Source organism: Salvelinus alpinus, chromosome 10, assembly GCF_045679555.1.
Source record: "Salvelinus alpinus chromosome 10, SLU_Salpinus.1, whole genome shotgun sequence".
NCBI lineage: Eukaryota > Metazoa > Chordata > Actinopteri > Salmoniformes > Salmonidae > Salvelinus > Salvelinus alpinus.
Genome location: NC_092095.1, coordinates 70,968,188 through 70,990,866, shown reverse-complemented (window position 1 = coordinate 70,990,866; position 22,679 = coordinate 70,968,188). Strand labels below are relative to the sequence as shown.

The window sequence follows — 22,679 nt, the reverse complement described above, 5'->3', positions numbered from 1 at the left end:
TAACTGTGGGAACTTCTTGTAAGAATTGGTACTGGAACAGCACATAGATAAAGCACCATCTTGGTCAGGTTGATATTGTAAATGATGTGTTCTCAATGACTTACCTGGTTAAATCAAACAGAGAGGAGGTAAAAACATCAAGAGGTTCTAGTTGACATCAGAAAGAGCTAGAGCTCTCATTGTTCCTCATGTGTTAATTATTGTGCTGTTTCACTGTATCTGAATGTCCATTGTCTGTTTTTACAGTGTTTATTATTGTGTTGTGTGTTTAAACCAGTGTTTTACATGTTCCATTGTTTGTAGCACCGGCTCAGTTCTGCAATATGTCACCAGTTAACAGAGCTGTATCCTAGCGTGGCGTAGCAGTCTGCTGGTCAAACTGTTAGACTTGATTCTCTCTGTCAGCCCTGCCATCTGTCTAAACATCTGGCCACATTTTCTTCTTTCTTTTTCGGATCGTTTCCTTTCGTTGTTCATGAACCGCCGGGGGTCGGTCTTTGTAGTTGCAGTCAGTGGTAGAGGCCCCCCCCTCCCTCCCTGCCTCCCTCCTCTCTCCTCTCACTCCTCCTCTCTCCTCCCTCACCCCTCCTGTCTCCTCCCTCTCTCCTCTCACTCCTCCTCTCTCCTCCCTCACCCCTCCTGTCTCCTCCCTCTCTCCTCTCACTCCTCCTCTCTCCTCCTTCACCCCTCCTGTCTCCTCCCTCTCCCTCCCCTTCCTCTCTCCTCTCACTCCTCCTCTCTCCTCTCACTCCTCTCTCCTCCTTCACCCCTCCTGTCTCCTCCCTCCCTCCCTCCCCCTCCTCTCTCCTCTCACTCCTCCTCTCTCCTCCTTCACCCCTCCTGTCTCCTCCCTCCCTCCCCCTCCTCGCTCCGCTCACTCCTCCTCTCTCCTCCCTCACCCCTCCTGTCTCCTCCCTCTCTCCTCTCACTCCTCCTCTCTCCTCCTTCACCCCTCCTGTCTCCTCCCTCCCTCTCCCCTTCCTCTCTCTCAGATAAACCAGACAGATCCTTCTACAGTGGAGTATTCCAGAGAGCATGATCATTAAAGCCTCAACGCTATAGTTAGCCATCAACATTTTATAAACATTTATATCTCTTTATATTTCTGGTTCAAAAGCTGAACTTGTATGTGTTGGAGCTGTTGATTATGTTAATATATACCATGCTCATTTCCAGTGTCTTTCTTAATGAAAGTTCTATTAGGAAGGTTGTCTGAGAGGTCAGCTGGCTGTGATCTCTTTGGTTCAGCTTTGTAACAGACCAGCAGACTGGTCTCTGGTGTCGGGAGAGAGAGGGAGCAGCTGTCAGTCAGTGGACTCTGTTTATTCAGCTTCCTCTGACCCTCAGGGAATAGCTCTCTGAGACTGATACTAATGGGAAAGGTGTGTGTGTGTGTTTCAGGGTGTCCACCACCCCCCAGGAGCGGAGGCAGTGGGAGCTGTGTGTGGAGTTGGAGAAGGGAAGTCACGCGGTCGCTGTGTCACGCTCTGGATCCACGTTCACTGTGAGCGACGCACACACACACACACACACACACACACACACACACACACACACACACACACACACAGTGGAGTCCGAAATTATTGACACCCTTGATAAAGATGAGCAAAAAACTGTATAAGGTAAATCATTTAAATACTGAGATCTATTTTATGCAACAAAAAGGGGAGATTATATTATTTTATAATAATACAATTACTCAGAAATACATTTTTGTTTAACAAGTTATTTTTTGTTTCTCTCAAAGGTAGGGATCAAAATGATTGACACCCCTGTTTTTAATACATTTCAATACTTCACTTTGCGAGGATAACAGTAATGAGCCTTTTTCTAAAATGTTTTCTGAGTTGGTCAACACATTGGGAGGGATCTTGGACCGTTCCTCCACACAGAATCCTTACAGATCTTTGACATCCTTCGTCTGGGCTTATCATCTGCCCTCTTCAACTCAAACCACAGGTTTTCAACGGGTTTCAGGTCCGGAGACTGAGATTGCCATTTCAGAATGTTGATTTTTGTGACCAATTAACAATGTCTTTGTGTATTTTGATGTGTGCTTGGGGTTATTGTCTTTGCTGGAAGATCCACTTGTGGCTAAGTGTCAGCCTCCTGGCAGAGGCAACCAGGTCTTTGGCTGAAAGGTCCTGCTACTGGGTAGAGTTCATGATGCCGTTGACCTTGACAAGGGCCCCAGGACCAGTGGAAACAGCCCCATAACATCACCGATCCACCACCATGTTGTAAGGGCCCCAGGACCAGTGGAAACAGCCCCATAACATCACCGATCCACCACCATGTTGTAAGGGCCCCAGGACCAGTGGAAACAGCCCCGTAACATCACCGATCCACCACCATGTTGTAAGGGCCCCAGGACCAGTGGAAACAGCCCCGTAACATCGCCGATCCACCACCATGTTGTAAGGGCCCCAGGACCAGTGGAAACAGCCCCGTAACATCACCGATCCACCACCATGTTGTAAGGGCCCCAGGACCAGTGGAAACAGCCCCATAACATCACCGATCCACCACCATGTTGTAAGGGCCCTAGGACCAGTGGAAACAGCCCCATAACATCACCGATCCACCACCATGTTGTAAGGGCCCCAGGACCAGTGGAAACAGCCCCCATAACATCCCCGATCCACCACCATGTTGTAAGGGCCCCAGGACCAGTGGAAACTAACCCCATAACATCACCGATCCACCACCATGTTGTAAGGGCCCCAGGACCAGTGGAAACAGCCCCATAACATCACCGATCCACCACCATGTTGTAAGGGCCCTAGGACCAGTGGAAACAGCCCCATAACATCACCGATCCACCACCATGTTGTAAGGGCCCCAGGACCAGTGGAAACTAACCCCATAACATCACCGATCCACCACCATGTTGTAAGGGCCCCAGGACCAGTGGAAACTAACCCCATAACATCACCGATCCACCACCATGTTGTAAGGGCCCCAGGACCAGTGGAAATAGCTCCATAACATCACCGATCCACCACCATGTTGTAAGGGCCCCAGGACCAGTGGAAACAGCCCCATAACGTCACCGATCCACCACCATGTTGTAAGGGCCCCAGGACCAGTGGAAACAGCCCCATAACATCACCGATCCACCACCATGTTGTAAGGGCCCCAGGACCAGTGGAAACAGCCCCATAACATCACCGATCCACCACCATGTTGTAAGGGCCCCAGGACCAGTGGAAATAGCCCCATAACATCACCGATCCACCACCATGTTATACAGTAGGAAGGGGGTTCTTTCATACATTCTCATTTCGACTCCAAACCCACCGCTGCTGTGCCTGGACCAACAGCTCTATTTACACGTCATACAACATGTGTGAACAGCTGCAGTTTGCTGAACGACATTGGCACTTGGATTGGAACCGGTGCTTTGGTCACATGACATGAACATAAAGCTCTTTGGCCACGCCCACCACCGGTGGGTTTGGTGTCGAAATGAGAATTCATAAGCAGAAAATAACCTAAGTCTCCGGACCTGAAACCCGTTGAAAACCTGTGGTTTGAGTTGAAGAGGGCAGTTGATAAGCCCAGACGAAGGATGTCAAAGATCTGTATGGATTCTGTGTGGAGGAACGGTCCAAGATCCCTCCCAATGTGTTGACCAACTCAGAAAACATTTTAGAGAAAGGCTCATTACTGTTATCCTCGCAAGGTGAAGTATTGAAAACAGAGGTGTCAATAATCTTGACCCCTACCTTTAGAGAGAAAAACATACTTGTTAATATAAAAAAAATGTATAAAATAATGTACTTTTCCCATTTATTTGAGCATACAATATAGCTCAGTATTTGAGTTATTTGTTTTATACAGTCATTTTTGCTGATCCTTTATCAATGGTGTCCTATCATTTGGGACCCCACTATGTATCCCTGTGGTTTGGTAAAGTGAATGGAGGCAGTAGGCCCTTCTCTCTGTGAGGGGGATGGAATGGAGCTGAGGTCCAGCTGGTGGGGGGAGGAGGGGTTGTCCTGGCCGACAGACATCACTCGGTGGCTGGCTGTTTAGACACCTGCAGTCCCTGGTCTGGTGGGCTGTTTTCCTTGGACCATGATAACATCTGCTCCTAATCAGCATCTCCTGGTCACCCAGAACCACTGAACCACACATCAAACTAACAGTACCCCCCCAGGAGAGGAACGACTGGTGCTGGATACTGGGTCTTTCCCTGGTCCTCTAGTAGTGGATACTGGGTCTTTCCCTGGTCCTCTAGTAGTGGATACTGGGTCTTTCCCTGGTCCTCTAGTAGTGGATACTGGGTCTTTCCCTGGTCCCCTTGTAGTGGATACTGGGTCTTTCCCTGGTCCTCTAGTAGTGGATACTGGGTCTTTCCCTGGTCCTCTAGTAGTGGATACTGGGTCTTTCCCTGGTCCTCTAGTAGTGGATACTGGGTCTTTCCCTGGTTCTCTAGTAGTGGATACTGGGTCTTTCCCTGGTTCTCTAGTAGTGGATACTGGGTCTTTCCCTGGTCCTCTAGCAGTGGATACTGGGTCTTTCCCTGGTCCTCTAGCAGTGGATACTGGGTCTTTCCCTGGTCCTCTAGTAGTGGATACTGGGTCTTTCCCTTGTCCTCTAGTAGTGGATACTGGGTCTTTCCCTTGTCCTCTAGTAGTGGATACTGGGTCTTTCCCTGGTCCTGTTGTAGTGGATACTGGGTCTTTCCCTGGTTCTCTAGTAGTGGATACTGGGTCTTTCCCTGGTCCTCTAGTAGTGGATACTGGGTCTTTCCCTGGTCCTCGAGTAGTGAATACTGGGTCCTTTCCCTGGTCCTCTCCCCTAGTAGTGGATACTGGGTCTTTCCCTGGTCCTCTAGTAGTGGATACTGGGTCTTTCCCTGGTCCTCCCCTCTCTAGTAGTGGATACTGGGTCTTTCCCTGGTTCTCCCCTCTCTAGTAGTGGATACGGAGTCTTTCCCTGGTCCTCTTGTAGTGGGTACTGGGTCTTTCCCTGGTCCTCTAGTAGTGGATACTGGGCCTTTCCCTGGTTCTCCCCTCTCTAGTAGTGGATACTGGGTCTTTCCCTGGTTCTCTCCTCTAGTAGTGGATACGGAGTCTTTCCCTGGTCCTCTTGTAGTGGATACTGGGTCTTTCCCTGGTCCTCCCCTCTCTAGTAGTGGATACTGTGGTCTTTCCCTGGTCCTCTAGTAGTGGATACTGGGTCTTTCCCTGGTCCTCTAGTAGTGGATACTGGGTCTTTCCCTAGTCCTCTAGTAGTGGATACTGGGTCTTTCCCTGGTCCTCCCCTCTCTAGTAGTGGATACTGGGTCTTTCCCTGGTCCTCTTGTAGTGGATACTGGGTCTTTCCCTGGTCCTCCCCTCTCTAGTAGTGAATACTGGGTCCTTTCCCTGGTCCTCTCCCCTAGTAGTGGATACTGGGTCTTTCCATGGTCCTCTTGTAGTGGATACTGGGTCTTTCCCTGGTCCTCCCCTCTCTAGTAGTGGATACTGGGTCTTTCCCTGGTCCTCCCCTCTCTAGTAGTGGATACTGGGTCTTTCCCTGGTCCTCTTGTAGTGGATACTGGGTCTTTCCCTGGTTCTCCCCTCTCTAGTAGTGGATAATGGGTCTTTCCCTGGTCCTCTCCTCTCTAGTAGTGGATACTGGGTCTTTCCCTGGACCTCTAGTAGTGGATACTGGGTCTTTCCCTGGTCCTCTAGTAGTGGATACTGGGTCTTTCCCTGGTCCTCTAGTAGTGGATACTGGGTCTTTCCCTGGTCCTCTAGTAGTAGATACTGGGTCTTTCCCTGGTCCTCTAGTAGTGGATACTGGGTCTTTCCCTGGTCCTCTAGTAGTGGGTACTGGGTCTTTCCCTGGTCCTCTAGTAGTGGATACTGGGTCTTTCCCTGGTCCTCTAGTAGTAGATACTGGGTCTTTCCCTGGTCCTCTAGTAGTGGATACTGGGTCTTTCCCTGGTCCTCTAGTAGTGGGTACTGGGTCTTTCCCTGGTCCTCTAGTAGTGGGTACTGGGTCTTTCCCTGGTCCTCTAGTAGTGGATACTGGGTCTTTCCCTGGTCCTCTAGTAGTGGATACTGGGTCTTTCCCTGGTCCTCTAGTAGTGGATACTGGGTCTTTCCCTGGTCCTCTAGTAGTGGATACTGGGTCTTTCCCTGGTCCTCTAGTAGTGGATACTGGGTCTTTCCCTGGTCCTCTAGTAGTGGATACTGGGTCTTTCCCTGGTCCTCTAGTAGTGAATACTGGGTCTTTCCCTGGTCCTCTAGTAGTGGATACTGGGCCTTTCCCTGGACCTCTAGTAGTGGATACTGGGTCTTTCCCTGGTCCTCTAGTAGTGGATACTGGGTCTTTCCCTGGTTCTCTAGTAGTGAATACTGGGTCTTTCCCTGGTTCTCTAGTAGTGTATACTGGGTCTTTCCCTGGTCCTCTAGTAGTGTATACTGGGTCTTTCCCTGGTCCTCTAGTAGTGGATCCTGGTCTTTCCCTGGTTCTCTAGTAGTGGATACTGGGTCTTTCCCTGGTCCTCTAGTAGTGGATACTGGGTCTTTCCCTGGTCCTCTAGTAGTGGATACTGGGCCTTTCCCTGGACCTCTAGTAGTGGATACTGGGTCTTTCCCTGGACCTCTAGTAGTGGGTACTGGGTCTTTCCCTGGTCCTCTAGTAGTGGATACTGGGTCTTTCCCTGGTCCTCTAGTAGTGGATACTGGGTCTTTCCCTGGTCCTCTAGTAGTGGATACTGGGTCTTTCCCTGGTCCTCTAGTAGTGGATACTGGGTCTTTCCCTGGTCCTCTAGTAGTGAATACTGGGTCTTTCCCTGGTCCTCTAGTAGTGGATACTGGGCCTTTCCCTGGACCTCTAGTAGTGGATACTGGGTCTTTCCCTGGTCCTCTAGTAGTGGATACTGGGTCTTTCCCTGGTTCTCTAGTAGTGAATACTGGGTCTTTCCCTGGTTCTCTAGTAGTGTATACTGGGTCTTTCCCTGGTCCTCTAGTAGTGGATCCTGGTCTTTCCCTGGTTCTTTAGTAGTGGATACTGGGTCTTTCCCTGGTCCTCTAGTAGTGGATACTGGGTCTTTCCCTGGTCCTCTAGTAGTGAATACTGGGTCTTTCCCTGGTCCTCTAGTAGTGGATACTGGGTCTTTCCCTGGACCTCTAGTAGTGGATACTGGGTCTTTCCCTGGTCCTCTAGTAGTGAATACTGGGTCTTTCCCTGGTTCTCTAGTAGTGAATACTGGGTCTTTCCCTGGTCCTCTAGTAGTGAATACTGGGTCTTTCCCTGGTCCTCTAGTAGTGAATACTGGGTCTTTCCCTGGTCCTCTAGTAGTGAATACTGGGTCTTTCCTCTGCCCAACAGTACTATCTTTGATGCTGTTATTTTCCCAAGTGGTTCAACATAGCTGCTCCTCCTGCTGTCAGACTGCAGGCTGTCTCTTCCAGCATAACAAACTGCAGTCTCTCCACATGGGACGCAAATGGCTTGTATCAGAATAATAAGTAGAGTGTAGTAATGAAACGACTGTTCCTCTGACCCCCCTGGCAGGTGGAGGTGGATGGAGTTAAGGTGGAGGTTAGTGGAGAGTGGAACCTGGCCTCAGCCCTGCTGCCTGTCACCATCAACAGAACCCCCAGGGTTCTACAGTGTCTGTCTAGAGACGCAGGAGGAGACATCACTCTACAGTACCTGGGCACACAGGTGAGTCACCTCTCCTTCATTCTGGTCAATGTATGAATCTTGTGTCTTAGTGGTCGTGTGTATGTTTTCGTGTATGTACACACATTTAGTTCCTCTAATCTGTCGGGCCAAGTCGTCGTCAGTTCCCCGCCTACACATCCCCATCCAGCCTAGTCCCAGACCCCCAATACCCCCAGAGCCCCCAGACCCCCACACGACACAGAATGTCAGGAAGAGAAGACCATCCGTTATGTATCAGAGGCTTTGAAGGGAGCCAGCTATAAACAGCTCTGCGCTGCTCACACCCTGGGGGGGAGGGGGCTTTGAACGCAGGCTCCACAGGAACTTGTCACGGGGTGACATCACTTCCCTTTCCTCCTTTAGGGACCTGGGGCTGGGCCGTGGGGGTCTGATAGGTCATGGGGGGTTGGGAGGAGGTTGATGAGTGGCTCAGTAAATACCTCTGTCCTGTCCCCTGCTGCGTCAGCTGGAGGTCTTTGTAGGAGTGTAGGAGACACCCCTGCTGAGCTGCTTCCAGGCTTCCTCTCCTGAGGACATGGAAGACCCCTGTATCCCTTATCTCTCACTCATCCTGGGTATGTTCTAGTCTAGCTCATCCTGGGTATGTTCTAGTCTAGTTCATCCTGGGTATGTTCTAGTCTAGCTCATCCTGGGTATGTTCTAGTCTAGCTCATCCTGGGTATGTTCTAGTCTAGCTCATCCTGGGTATGTTCTAGTCTAGCTCATCCTGGGTATGTTCTAGTCTAGCTCATCCTGGGTATGTTCTTGTCTAGCTCATCCTGGGTATGTTCTAGTCTAGCTCATCCTGGGTATGTTCTAGTCTAGCTCATCCTGGGTATGTTCTAGTCTAGCTCATCCTGGGTATGTTCTTGTCTAGCTCATCCTGGGTATGTTCTAGTCTAGCTCATCCTGGGTATGTTCTTGTCTAGCTCATCCTGGGTATGTTCTAGTCTAGCTCATCCTGGGTATGTTCTTGTCTAGCTCATCCTGGGTATGTTCTAGTCTAGCTCATCCTGGGTATGTTCTTGTCTAGCTCATCCTGGGTATGTTCTAGTCTAGCTCATCCTGGGTATGTTCTTGTCTAGCTCATCCTGGGTATGTTCTTGTCTAGCTCATCCTGGGTATGTTCTAGTCTAGCTCATCCTGGGTATGTTCTAGTCTAGCTCATCCTGGGTATGTTCTAGTCTAGCTCATCCTGGGTATGTTCTAGTCTAGCTCATCCTGGGTATGTTCTTGTCTAGCTCATCCTGGGTATGTTCTAGTCTAGCTGGGGACATGGAGCCTGTAGTACAGGGTTCAATAACATCAATAACCAGCTAGAAAATAAACCAGAAGTAGGTCTACTGTTGCCCTGGTTACAGAACAACACCTAGTTAACAGGCTGGAGTTGATTAGACCTTTAGTACAGCTGGTTACAGAACAACACCTAGTTAACAGGCTGGAGTTGAAGAGACCTTTAGTACAGCTGGTTACAGAACAACACCTAGTTAACAGGCTGGAGTTGAAGAGACCTTTAGTACAGCTGGTTACAGAACAACACCTAGTTAACAGGCTGGAGTTGAAGAGACCTTTAGTACAGCTGGTTACAGATCAACACCTAGTTAACAGGCTGGAGTTGGAGAGACCTTTAGTACAGCTGGTTACAGAACAACACCTAGTTAACAGGCTGGAGTTGAAGAGACCTTTAGTACAGCTGGTTACAGAACAACACCTGGTTAACAGACTGGAGTTGAAGAGACCTTTAGTACAGCTGGTTACAGAACAACACCTAGATAACAGACTGGAGTTGAAGAGACCTTTAGTACAGCTGGTTACAGAACAACACCTGGTTAACAGACTGGAGTTGAAGAGACCTTTAGTACAGCTGGTTACAGAACAACACCTAGTTAACAGACTGGAGTTGAAGAGACCTTTAGTACAGCTGGTTACAGAACAACACCTAGTTAACAGGCTGGAGTTGAAGAGACCTTTAGTACAGCTGGTTACAGAACAACACCTGGTTAACAGACTGGAGTTGAAGAGACCTTTAGTACAGCTGGTTACAGAACAACACCTAGATAACAGACTGGAGTTGAAGAGACCTTTAGTACAGCTGGTTACAGAACAACACCTGGTTAACAGACTGGAGTTGAAGAGACCTTTAGTACAGCTGGTTACAGAACAACACCTGGTTAACAGACTGGAGTTGAAGAGACCTTTAGTACAGCTGGTTACAGAACAACACCTGGTTAACAGACTGGAGTTGAAGAGACCTTTAGTACAGCTGGTTACAGAACAACACCTAGATAACAGACTGGAGTTGAAGAGACCTTTAGTACAGCTGGTTACAGAACAACACCTGGTTAACAGGCTGGAGTTGAAGAGACCTTTAGTACAGCTGGTTACAGAACAACACCTAGTTAACAGGCTGGAGTTGAAGAGACCTTTAGTACAGCTGGTTACAGAACAACACCTAGTTAACAGGCTGGAGTTGAAGAGACCTTTAGTACAGCTGGTTACAGATCAACACCTAGTTAACAGGCTGGAGTTGAAGAGACCTATAGTACAGCTGGTTACAGAACAACACCTAGTTAACAGGCTGGAGTTGAAGAGACCTTTAGTACAGCTGGTTACAGAACAACACCTAGTTAACAGACTGGAGTTGAAGAGACCTTTAGTACAGCTGGTTACAGAACAACACCTAGTTAACAGGCTGGAGTTGAAGAGACCTTTAGTACAGCTGGTTACAGAACAACACCTAGTTAACAGGCTGGAGTTGAAGAGACCTTTAGTACAGCTGGTTACAGAACAACACCTAGTTAACAGGCTGGAGTTGAAGAGACCTTTAGTACAGCTGGTTACAGAACAACACCTAGTTAACAGGCTGGAGTTGAAGATACTTTTAGTACAGCTGGTTACAGAACAACACCTAGTTAACCTGGTTGGTTGACCTGTATCTGAACTGGGGTGACAGTCAGCAGGGGTAATATGAGGGCCGTTAGTTACTGTTGTTTCCTGGGAAGAAATCCTGTCGAAGCCTGCATTTTCCCAGGCCATCCCAACGCTCCCATTCCCCACACTCCTGATGCTCCGGTTTACAGCCCTGATTTACGAGTCCAGTTTGGTTTTCCCTCCCCGCTCCTGGTTTTCCAACAAGGGATTGTCGGCCTTGGGAATCAATGACTGTTTGTTTCGGGTTATCCTTTGGGGGTATCCTTTGGGGGTATCCCGGCCAGGGGTTATTTTAGTCACTATGATGGTGTTGTGAAGAGGATGGCGTGTGTGTGCGTGTGTGTGTGTGTGTGTGTGTGTGTGTGTGTGTGTGTGTGTGTGTGTGTGTGTGTGTGTGTGTGTGTGTGTGTGTGTGTGTGTGCTAAATACAGTCTTATGCGGCCATGGCAGGGCAGGGTACCAGGGGCGCGAGGAAGGTAAACAAACAAACCAGGATGCATGAGGTCATTAACATGGTGGGTGGCTTCCTAATGTTATTGTACTGTGACCTTCATATACAGGTCAGTGACTGGGACCAGCTACTAGTAGTGTTACTGGGACCTACAAAGTCAACCAGGACAATGCTCCCCCTAGCCTAGACCAGTGTTAAGCCTGGACATTGCCCCCCCCAGCATAGACCAGTGTTAAGTCAGGACATTGCCCCCACCCCCCTAGCATAGACCAGTGTTAAGCCAGGACAATGCCCCCCCCCCCTAGCCTAGACCAGTGTTAAGCCAGGACAATGCCCCCCCTAGCCTTGACCAGTGTTAAGCCTGGGCAATGCCCCCCCTAGCCTAGACCAGTGTTAAGTCAGGACATTGCCCCCACCCCCCTAGCCTAGACCAGTGTTAAGCCAGGACAAAGCCCCCATAGCCTAGACCAGTGTTAAGCCAGGACAATGCTCCCCCTAGCATAGACCAGTGTTAAGCCTAGACAATGCCCCCCCTAGTCTAGATCAGTGTTAAGCCAGGACAATGCTCCCCCAAGCCTAGACCAGTGTTAAGCCAGGACAATGTCCCCCCCTAGCCTAGACCAGTGTTAAGCCAGGACAATGTCCCCCCCTAGCCTAGACCAGTGTTAAGCCTGGACATTGCCCCCCCCAGCATAGACCAGTGTTAAGTCAGGACATTGCCCCCCCCCCCCCTAGTCTAGACCAGTGTTAAGCCAGGACAATGCTCCCCTTAGCATAGACCAGTGTTAAGCCTAGACAATGCCCCCCCCTAGCATAGACCAGTGTTAAGCCAGGACAATGCCCCCCCCCCCTAGCATAGACCAGTGTTAAGTCTGGACAATGCCCCCCCCAGCCTAGACCAGTGTTAAGCCAGGACAATGCTCCCCCTAGCCTAGACCAGTGTTAAGCCAGGACAATGCTCCCCCCCATAGCCTGGACCAGTGTTAAGCCAGGACAATGCTCCCCCTAGCATAGACCAGTGTTAAGCCAGGACAATGCCCCCCCCAGCCTAGACCAGTGTTAAGCCTGGACAATGCTCCCCCTAGCCTAGACCAGTGTTAAGCCAGGACAATGCTCCCCCCCATAGCCTGGACCAGTGTTAAGCCAGGACAATGCTGGGACATTTTCAGCTTGCGACATGGAGTATGCATTATCATGTTGAAACATGAGGTGATGGTGGTGGATGAATGGCAGGTCAATGGGCCTCAGGGTCTCCTGACCTGCCATTCAAATCGCCATCGATAAAATGCAATTGTGTTCTTTGTCTGTAGCTTAAACCTGCCCATACCATAACACCACCACCACCATGGAGCACTCTGTTCACAATGTTCAGCAAACTGCTCACCCACACCACGTCATACACGCTACGCTGTCTGTCATCTGCCCGGTACAGTTGAAACCGGGATTCATCCAGCGTGCCAGTGGTCATCGAAGGTGAGCGTTTAACCCACTGAAGTCGGTGACGACACCAAACTGCAGTCAGGTCAAGACCCTGGTGAGGATGACGAACACACAGATGAGCTTCCCTGAGACGGTTTCTGACAGTTTGAGCAGAAATTCTTTGGTTGTTCCAAACCCACAGTTTCATCAGCTGTCCGGGTGGCTGCTCTCAGATGATCTCACAGGTGAAGAAGCCGGATGTGGAGGTCCTGGGCTGGTGTGGTTACACGTGGTCTGCGGTTGTGAGGCTGGTTGGACGTACTGCTGTGTCCCATGTGGCTCAGTTGGTAGAGCAAGACACTTGCAACGCCAGGGTTGTGGGTTCAATTCCCACGGGAATCAATATGGACAAAAAAACAAATGGAAATGTATGCACTCAATGTAGAATGTACTCTCTAATTCTCTAAAATGACGTTGGAGGCGGCTTATGGTAGAGAAATGAACACTCTGGCAACAGTTCTGGGGTCTTTTATTTCAGCTTATGAAACATGGGACCAACACTTTACATGTTGTGTTTTATATTTTTGTTCTGTATAAAAAGACGGAGTTAGGAAGGTATTTTGTTATCAAGTTGTTATCAAACTTCAGTATCCAGCTGCTCATTGAATTGCACCACACAACAGATATGTTGTGCCATCCGTTTTGTGCCATCCGTTTTGTCACCAAAGCCCCATATACTACCCACCACTGCGACCTGTACACTCTCGTTGGCTGGCCCTCGCTTCATACTCGTCGCCAAACCCACTGGTTCCAGGTCATCTACAAGACCCTGCTAGGTAAAGTCCCCCCTTATCTCAGCTCGCTGGTCACCATAGCAGCACCTACCTGTAGCACGCGCTCCAGCAGGTATATCTCTCTAGTCACCCCCAAAACCAATTCTTCCTTTGGACGCCTCTCCTTCCAGTTCTCTGCTGCCAATGACTGGAACGAACTACAAAAATCTCTGAAACTGGAAACACCTATCTCCCTCACTAGCTTTAAGCACCAGCTGTCAGAGCAGCTCATAGATTACTGCACCTGTACATAACCCATCTACAATTTAGCCCAAACAACTACCTCTTTACCTACTGTATTTATTTATTAATTTATTTTGCTCCTTTGCACCCCATTATTTCTGTCTCTACTTTGCACTTTCTTCCACTGCAAACCAACCATTCCATTGTTTTTTTTTTAGTTTTTATTTTACTTGCTGTGTTGTACTCACTTCGCCTCCATGGCCTTTTATATTTTTATTTATTTATACATATATTTGTTTGCCTTCACCTCCCTTATCTCACCTCACTTGCTCACATTGTATATAGACTTATTTTTTATTTTTTTCACTGTATTATTGACTATATGTTTGTTTTACTCCATGTGTAACTATGTGTTGTTGTATGTGTCGAACTGCTTTGCTTTATCTTGGCCAGGTCGCAATTGTAAATGAGAACGTGTTCTCAATTTGCCTACCTGGTTAAATAAAGGTTAAATAAAAAAAATAAAAAAATAAAAATATCCACCAGCAGATATGTATTGTACCTCTCCCCTCATCTCACTCTCCGGTCTCACCTCGTTGCCCGGCGCCAAGCGACCGTTGGCTGTTATATTTATTAGGCCCGCTGCTTCATGACGTTTCAACTCTTAACGAGGGAGAAACCAGCCACTCAGTGCTAGCTCTGTGTAAGACATAAATTAGCCTAATGAGCTAATTAAAGGATTGGCATGAAATAGCCTGATGAATGAACCCACTGGCAGTAATGCAGTAGTAGCAGTAGTATTGATTCACTAAGCCAGGGACAGGGATATAGACCGACACGAATGATGTTGGGTGCTGCCACCCGGTGGACCCAAGGAGAACAGCATCAACAGAATAGGAGTTTCAGAATAATGAATGTGGAGTGTTGTTCATCTTTTATTTTTCTTTCATTAGTTTTACAACATGAGCCTACTTTGTGGGCTTGTATATGTAATGAATTGATAACTGTGAATTGACCCCCGACCTCTGTCTCTTGTGTGTTCAGTTTAAGGTGCGTGTTCTCAGTCAGCTGGTATCCACGCTGAGCGCTCACATGCCTGAGAAGGTTCCAGAAGACACCAGCAGCATCCTGCGTTCTCCCATGCCTGGCTCCGTGGTCGCCGTGTCTGTCAAACCTGGAGATGTGGTAAGAACGTACATGTTACATAGAATTCACATAGATCCGAGACACTGGTACGTAGAGCATCCTGAACAGAGCTGTAGCATCATGCCTGGTACGTAGAGCATCCTGAACAGAGCAGTAGCATCATGCCTGGTACGGAGAGTATCCTGAACAGAGCAGTAGCGTCATGCCTGGTACGTAGAGCATCCTGAACAGAGCAGTAGCATCCTGAACAGAGCAGTAGCATCCTGAACAGAGCAGTAGCATCATGCCTGGTACGTAGAGCATCCTGAACAGAGCAGTAACGTCATGCCTGGTACGTAGAGTATCCTGAACAGAGCAGTAGCGTCATGCCTGGTACGTAGAGCATCCTGAACAGAGCAGTAGCGTCATGCCTGGTACGTAGAGCATCCTGAACAGAGCAGTAGCGTCATGCCTGGTACGTAGAGTATCCTGAACAGAGCAGTAGCGTCATGCCTGGTACGTAGAGCATCCTGAACAGAGCTGTAGCGTCATACCTGGTACGTAGAGCACCCTGAACAGAGCAGTAGCATCCTGAACAGAGCAGTAGCGTCATGCCTGGTACGTAGAGTATCCTGAACAGAGCAGTAGCATCATGCCTGGTACGTAGAGTATCCTGAACAGAGCAGTAGCGTCATGCCTGGTACGTAGAGCATCCTGAACAGAGCAGTAGCATCATGCCTGGTACGTAGAGCATCCTGAACAGAGCTGTAGCGTCATACCTGGTACGTAGAGCATCCTGAACAGAGCAGTAGCATCCTGAACAGAGCTGTAGCATCATGCCTGGTACGTAGAGCATCCTGAACAGAGCAGTAGCATCCTGAACAGAGCTGTAGCATCATGCCTGGTACGTAGAGCATCCTGAACAGAGCAGTAGCGTCATGCCTGGTACGTAGAGCATCCTGAACAGAGCTGTAGCGTCATGCCTGGTACGTAGAGCATCCTGAACAGAGCAGTAGCATCCTGAACAGAGCTGTAGCATCATGCCTGGTACGTAGAGCATCCTGAACAGAGCAGTAGCGTCATGCCTGGTACGGAGAGCATCCTGAACAGAGCAGTAGCGTCATGCCTGGTACGTAGAGCATCCTGAACAGAGCAGTAGCGTCATGCCTGGTACGTAGAGCATCCTGAACAGAGCTGTAGCGTCATGCCTGGTACGGAGAGCATCCTGAACAGAGCAGTAGCGTCATGCCTGGTACGGAGAGCATCCTGAACAGAGCAGTAGCGTCCTGAACAGAGCTGTAGCATCATGCCTGGTACGTAGAGCATCCTGAACAGAGCAGTAGCGTCCTGAACAGAGCTGTAGCATCATGCCTGGTACGGAGAGCATCCTGAACAGAGCAGTAGCGTCCTGAACAGAGCTGTAGCATCATGCCTGGTACGTAGAGCATCCTGAACAGAGCAGTAGCGTCCTGAACAGAGCTGTAGCATCATGCCTGGTACGTAGAGCATCCTGAACAGAGCAGTAGCGTCCTGAACAGAGCTGTAGCATCATGCCTGGTACGTAGAGTATCCTGAACAGAGCTGTAGCATCATGCCTGGTACGTAGAGTATCCTTAACAGAGCAGTAGCGTCATGCCTGGTACGTAGAGTATCCTGAACAGAGCAGTAGCGTCATGCCTGGTACGTAGAGCATCCTGAACAGAGCAGTAGCATCCTGAACAGAGCAGTAGCATCCTGAACAGAGCAGTAGCATCATGCCTGGTACGTAGAGCATCCTGAACAGAGCAGTAACGTCATGCCTGGTACGTAGAGTATCCTGAACAGAGCAGTAGCGTCATGCCTGGTACGTAGAGCATCCTGAACAGAGCAGTAGCGTCATGCCTGGTACGTAGAGCATCCTGAACAGAGCAGTAGCGTCATGCCTGGTACGTAGAGTATCCTGAACAGAGCAGTAGCGTCATGCCTGGTACGTAGAGCATCCTGAACAGAGCTGTAGCGTCATACCTGGTACGTAGAGCACCCTGAACAGAGCAGTAGCATCCTGAACAGAGCAGTAGCGTCATGCCTGGTACGTAGAGTATCCTGAACAGAGCAGTAGCATCATGCCTGGTACGTAGAGTATCCTGAACAGAGCAGTAGCGTCATGCCTGGTACGTAGAGCATCCTGAACAGAGCAGTAGCATCATACCTGGTACGTAGAGCATCCTGAACAGAGCAGTAGCATCCTGAACAGAGCTGTAGCATCATGCCTGGTACGTAGAGCATCCTGAACAGAGCAGTAGCATCCTGAACAGAGCTGTAGCATCATGCCTGGTACGTAGAGCATCCTGAACAGAGCAGTAGCGTCATGCCTGGTACGTAGAGCATACTGAACAGAGCTGTAGCGTCATGCCTGGTACGTAGAGCATCCTGAACAGAGCAGTAGCATCCTGAACAGAGCTGTAGCATCATGCCTGGTACGTAGAGCATCCTGAACAGAGCAGTAGCGTCATGCCTGGTACGGAGAGCATCCTGAACAGAGCAGTAGCGTCATGCCTGGTACGTAGAGCATCCTGAACAGAGCAGTAGCGTCATGCCTGGTACGTAGAGCATCCTGAACAGAGCTGTAGCGTCATGCCTGGTACGGAGAGCATCCTGAACAGAGCAGTAGCGTCATGCCTGGTACGGAGAGCATCCTGAACAGAGCAGTAGCGTCCTGAACAGAGCTGTAGCATCATGCCTGGTACGTAGAGCATCCTGAACAGAGCAGTAGCGTCCTGAACAGAGCTGTAGCATCATGCCTGGTACGGAGAGCATCCTGAACAGAGCAGTAGCGTCCTGAACAGAGCTGTAGCATCATGCCTGGTACGTAGAGCATCCTGAACAGAGCAGTAGCGTCCTGAACAGAGCTGTAGCATCATGCCTGGTACGTAGAGCATCCTGAACAGAGCAGTAGCGTCCTGAACAGAGCTGTAGCATCATGCCTGGTACGTAGAGTATCCTGAACAGAGCAGTAGCGTCATGCCTGGTACGTAGAGTATCCTGAACAGAGCAGTAGCGTCATGCCTGGTACGTAGAGTATCCTGAACAGAGCAGTAGCGTCATGCCTGGTACGGAGAGCATCCTGAACAGAGCAGTAGCATCATGCCTGGTACGTAGAGCATCCTGAACAGAGCAGTAGCGTCATGCCTGGTACGGAGAGCATCCTGAACAGAGCAGTAGCGTCATGCCTGGTACGTAGAGCATCCTGAACAGAGCAGTAGCGTCATGCCTGGTACGTAGAGCATCCTGAACAGAGCTGTAGCGTCATGCCTGGTACGGAGAGCATCCTGAACAGAGCAGTAGCGTCATGCCTGGTACGGAGAGCATCCTGAACAGAGCAGTAGCGTCCTGAACAGAGCTGTAGCATCATGCCTGGTACGTAGAGCATCCTGAACAGAGCAGTAGCGTCCTGAACAGAGCTGTAGCATCATGCCTGGTACGGAGAGCATCCTGAACAGAGCAGTAGCGTCCTGAACAGAGCTGTAGCATCATGCCTGGTACGTAGAGCATCCTGAACAGAGCAGTAGCGTCCTGAACAGAGCTGTAGCATCATGCCTGGTACGTAGAGCATCCTGAACAGAGCAGTAGCGTCCTGAACAGAGCTGTAGCATCATGCCTGGTACGTAGAGTATCCTGAACAGAGCTGTAGCATCATGCCTGGTACGTAGAGTATCCTTAACAGAGCAGTAGCGTCATGCCTGGTACGTAGAGTATCCTGAACAGAGCAGTAGCGTCATGCCTGGTACGTAGAGCATCCTGAACAGAGCAGTAGCATCCTGAACAGAGCAGTAGCATCCTGAACAGAGCAGTAGCATCATGCCTGGTACGTAGAGCATCCTGAACAGAGCAGTAACGTCATGCCTGGTACGTAGAGTATCCTGAACAGAGCAGTAGCGTCATGCCTGGTACGTAGAGCATCCTGAACAGAGCAGTAGCGTCATGCCTGGTACGTAGAGCATCCTGAACAGAGCAGTAGCGTCATGCCTGGTACGTAGAGTATCCTGAACAGAGCAGTAGTGTCATGCCTGGTACGTAGAGCATCCTGAACAGAGCTGTAGCGTCATACCTGGTACGTAGAGCACCCTGAACAGAGCAGTAGCATCCTGAACAGAGCAGTAGCGTCATGCCTGGTACGTAGAGTATCCTGAACAGAGCAGTAGCATCATGCCTGGTACGTAGAGTATCCTGAACAGAGCAGTAGCGTCATGCCTGGTACGTAGAGCATCCTGAACAGAGCAGTAGCATCATGCCTGGTACGTAGAGCATCCTGAACAGAGCTGTAGCGTCATACCTGGTACGTAGAGCATCCTGAACAGAGCAGTAGCATCCTGAACAGAGCTGTAGCATCATGCCTGGTACGTAGAGCATCCTGAACAGAGCAGTAGCATCCTGAACAGAGCTGTAGCATCATGCCTGGTACGTAGAGCATCCTGAACAGAGCAGTAGCGTCATGCCTGGTACGTAGAGCATCCTGAACAGCTGTAGCGTCATGCCTGGTACGTAGAGCATCCTGAACAGAGCAGTAGCATCCTGAACAGAGCTGTAGCATCATGCCTGGTACGTAGAGCATCCTGAACAGAGCAGTAGCGTCATGCCTGGTACGGAGAGCATCCTGAACAGAGCAGTAGCGTCATGCCTGGTACGTAGAGCATCCTGAACAGAGCAGTAGCGTCATGCCTGGTACGTAGAGCATCCTGAACAGAGCTGTAGCGTCATGCCTGGTACGGAGAGCATCCTGAACAGAGCAGTAGCGTCATGCCTGGTACGGAGAGCATCCTGAACAGAGCAGTAGCGTCCTGAACAGAGCTGTAGCATCATGCCTGGTACGTAGAGCATCCTGAACAGAGCAGTAGCGTCCTGAACAGAGCTGTAGCATCATGCCTGGTACGGAGAGCATCCTGAACAGAGCAGTAGCGTCCTGAACAGAGCTGTAGCATCATGCCTGGTACGTAGAGCATCCTGAACAGAGCAGTAGCGTCCTGAACAGAGCTGTAGCATCATGCCTGGTACGTAGAGCATCCTGAACAGAGCAGTAGCGTCCTGAACAGAGCTGTAGCATCATGCCTGGTACGTAGAGTATCCTGAACAGAGCAGTAGCGTCATGCCTGGTACGTAGAGTATCCTGAACAGAGCAGTAGCGTCATGCCTGGTACGTAGAGTATCCTGAACAGAGCAGTAGCGTCATGCCTGGTACGGAGAGCATCCTGAACAGAGCAGTAGCATCATGCCTGGTACGGAGAGCATCCTGAACAGAGCAGTAGCATCCTGAACAGAGCAGTAGCATCCTGAACAGAGCAGTAGCATCCTGAACAGAGCAGTAGCGTCATGCCAGGTACGTAGAGCATCCTGAACAGAGCTGTAGCATCATGCCTGGTACGTAGAGCATCCTGAACAGAGCAGTATCCATGACTGGATTTGTGGTGGCTGGGTCTGTCAAGCCTGGATATAATGTGGTAAGGACATGTATATTAAACACTTACATGTTGCTGGACAGGAGTTGTTACATGTTACATACATGTTGTTGCTGGACATTAGATGTTACATACATGTTGTTGCTGGACATTAGATGTTACATACATGTTGTTGCTGGACATTAGATGTTACATACATGTTGTTGCTGGACATTAGATGTTACATACATGTTGTTGCTGTACATTAGATGTTACATACATGTTGTTGCTGGACATTAGATGTTACATACAGTGGGGAGAACAAGTATTTGATACACTGCCGATTTTGCAGGTTTTCCTACTTACAAAGCATGTAGAGGTCTGTAATTTTTATCATAGGTACACTTCAACTATGAGAGACGGAATCTAAAACAAAAATCCAGAAAATCACATTGTATGATTTTTAAGTAATTAATTTGCATTTTATTGCATGACATAAGTATTTGATACATCAGAAAAGCAGAACTTAATATTTGGTACAGAAACCTTTGTTTGCAATTACAGAGATCATACGTTTCCTGTAGTTCTTGACTAGGTTTGCAGACACTGCAGCAGGGATTTTGGCCCACTCCTCCCTACAGATCTTCTCCAGATCCTTCAGGTTTCGGGGCTGTTGCTGGGCAATACGGACGTTCAGCTCCCTCCAAAGATTTTCTATTGGGTTCAGGTCTGGAGACTGGCTAGGCCACTCCAGGACCTTGAGATGCTTCTTACGGAGCCACTCCTTAGTTGCCATGGCTGTGTGCTTCGTGTCGTTGTCATGCTGGAAGACCCAGCCACGACCCATCTTCAATGCTCTTACTGAGGGAAGGAGGTTGTTGGCCAAGATCTCGCGATACATGGCCCCATCCATCCTCCCCTCAATACGGTGCAGTCGTCCTGTCCCCTTTGCAGAAAAGCATCCCCAAAGAATGATGTTTCCAACTTCATGCTTCACGGTTGGGATGGTGTTCTTGGGGTTGTACTCATCCTTCTTCTTCCTCCAAACACGGTGAGTGGAGTTAGACCAAAAAGCTCTATTTTTGTCTCATCAGACCACATGACCTTCTCCCATTCCTCCTCTGGATCATCCAGATGGTCATTGGCAAACTTCAGACAGGCCTGGACATGCACTGGCTTAAGCAGGGGGACCTTGCGTGCGCTGCAGGATTTTAATCCATGACGGCGTAGTGTGTTACTAATGGTTTTCTTTGAGACTGTGGTCCCAGCTCTCTTCAGGTCATTGACCAGGTCCTGCCGTGTAGTTCTGGGCTGATCCCTCACCTTCCTCATGATCATTGATGCCCCACGAGGTGAAATCTTGCATGGAGCCCCAGACCGAGGGTGATTGACCGTCATCTTGAACTTCTTCCATTTTCTAATAATTGCGCCAACAGTTGTTTCCTTCTCACCAAGCTGCTTGCCTATTGTCCTGTAGCCCATCCCAGCCTTGTGCAGGTCTACAATTTTATCCCTGATGTCCTTACACAGCTCTCTGGTCTTGGCCATTGTGGAGAGGTTGGAATCTGTTTGATTGAGTGTGTGGACAGGTGTCTTTTATACAGGTAACGAGTTCAAACAGGTGCAGTTAATACAGGTAATGAGTGGAGAACAGGAGGGCTTCTTAAAGAAAAACTAACAGGTCTGTGAGAGCCGGAATTCTTACTGGTTGGTAGGTGATCAAATACTTATGTCATGCAATAAAATGCAAATTAATTATTTAAAAATCATACAATGTGATTTTCTGGATTTTTGTTTTAGATTCCGTCTCTCACAGTTGAAGTGTACCTATGATAAAAATTACAGACCTCTACATGCTTTGTAAGTAGGAAAACCTGCAAAATCGGCAGTGTATCAAATACTTGTTCTCCCCACTGTACATGTTGTTGCTGGACATTAGTTTCGCCACCTCATCCATCAATGATTTAACCTTGTAAATTAGCACTCAATGATGGAGATGGAATGCTGGTTTATCAATATTGCATGTGGAGTCTGGCGCCAGTTAATGCATCTGTCTGTCTGTCTGTCTGTCTGTCTGTCTGTCTGTCTGTCTGTCTGTCGTGTGTCATGCCTGCTATAGACGCTACATCATTGTATGTAGTAATGTGTTGTTGTTCCCCAGGTGGCTGAAGGCCAGGAGATCTGTGTGATCGAGGCCATGAAGATGCAGAACAGTTTGATTGCTGTTAAAGCTGCCAAGGTCAGGCCAATGAACACACCCCCATTACACTAACCTACACTACAACACATTACCACACACACTACTATGTTACTACACACCCCCATTACACTAACCTACACTACAACACATTACCACACACTACGTTATACATCCCTCCTCTCCCCTGTAACTATTCCCCAGGTTGTTGCTGTAAATTGTTCTCAGTCAACTTCCCTGGTTGAATAAGGGTTTAAAAAAACTATAAAACACACTATTACATTACCACACACACACTACTCCACTACTACACACACACACTACTACACTACTACACACACTACTATGTTACTACACACACACTACTACACTACTACACACACTACTATGTTACTACACACACACTACTACACTACTACACACACACTACTACACACACTACTACATTACCGCAC

The 22,679-nt window shown here is 49.0% G+C and overlaps 1 protein-coding gene across 1 annotated transcript in view; it reads left to right on the top strand.

Moving 5' to 3' along the window:
* LOC139532796 (propionyl-CoA carboxylase alpha chain, mitochondrial-like) overlaps positions 1 to 22,679 on the top strand; it is a gene marked incomplete at its 5' end in the record, with an annotated part of 54,817 nt that overhangs the window by 25,172 nt on the left and 6,966 nt on the right. The window contains 4 exon segments of the mRNA XM_071330853.1: positions 1,402 to 1,504; positions 7,522 to 7,674; positions 14,536 to 14,676; positions 22,189 to 22,266. Of these exon segments, the coding sequence (XP_071186954.1) occupies positions 1,402 to 1,504; positions 7,522 to 7,674; positions 14,536 to 14,676; positions 22,189 to 22,266 (475 nt within the window).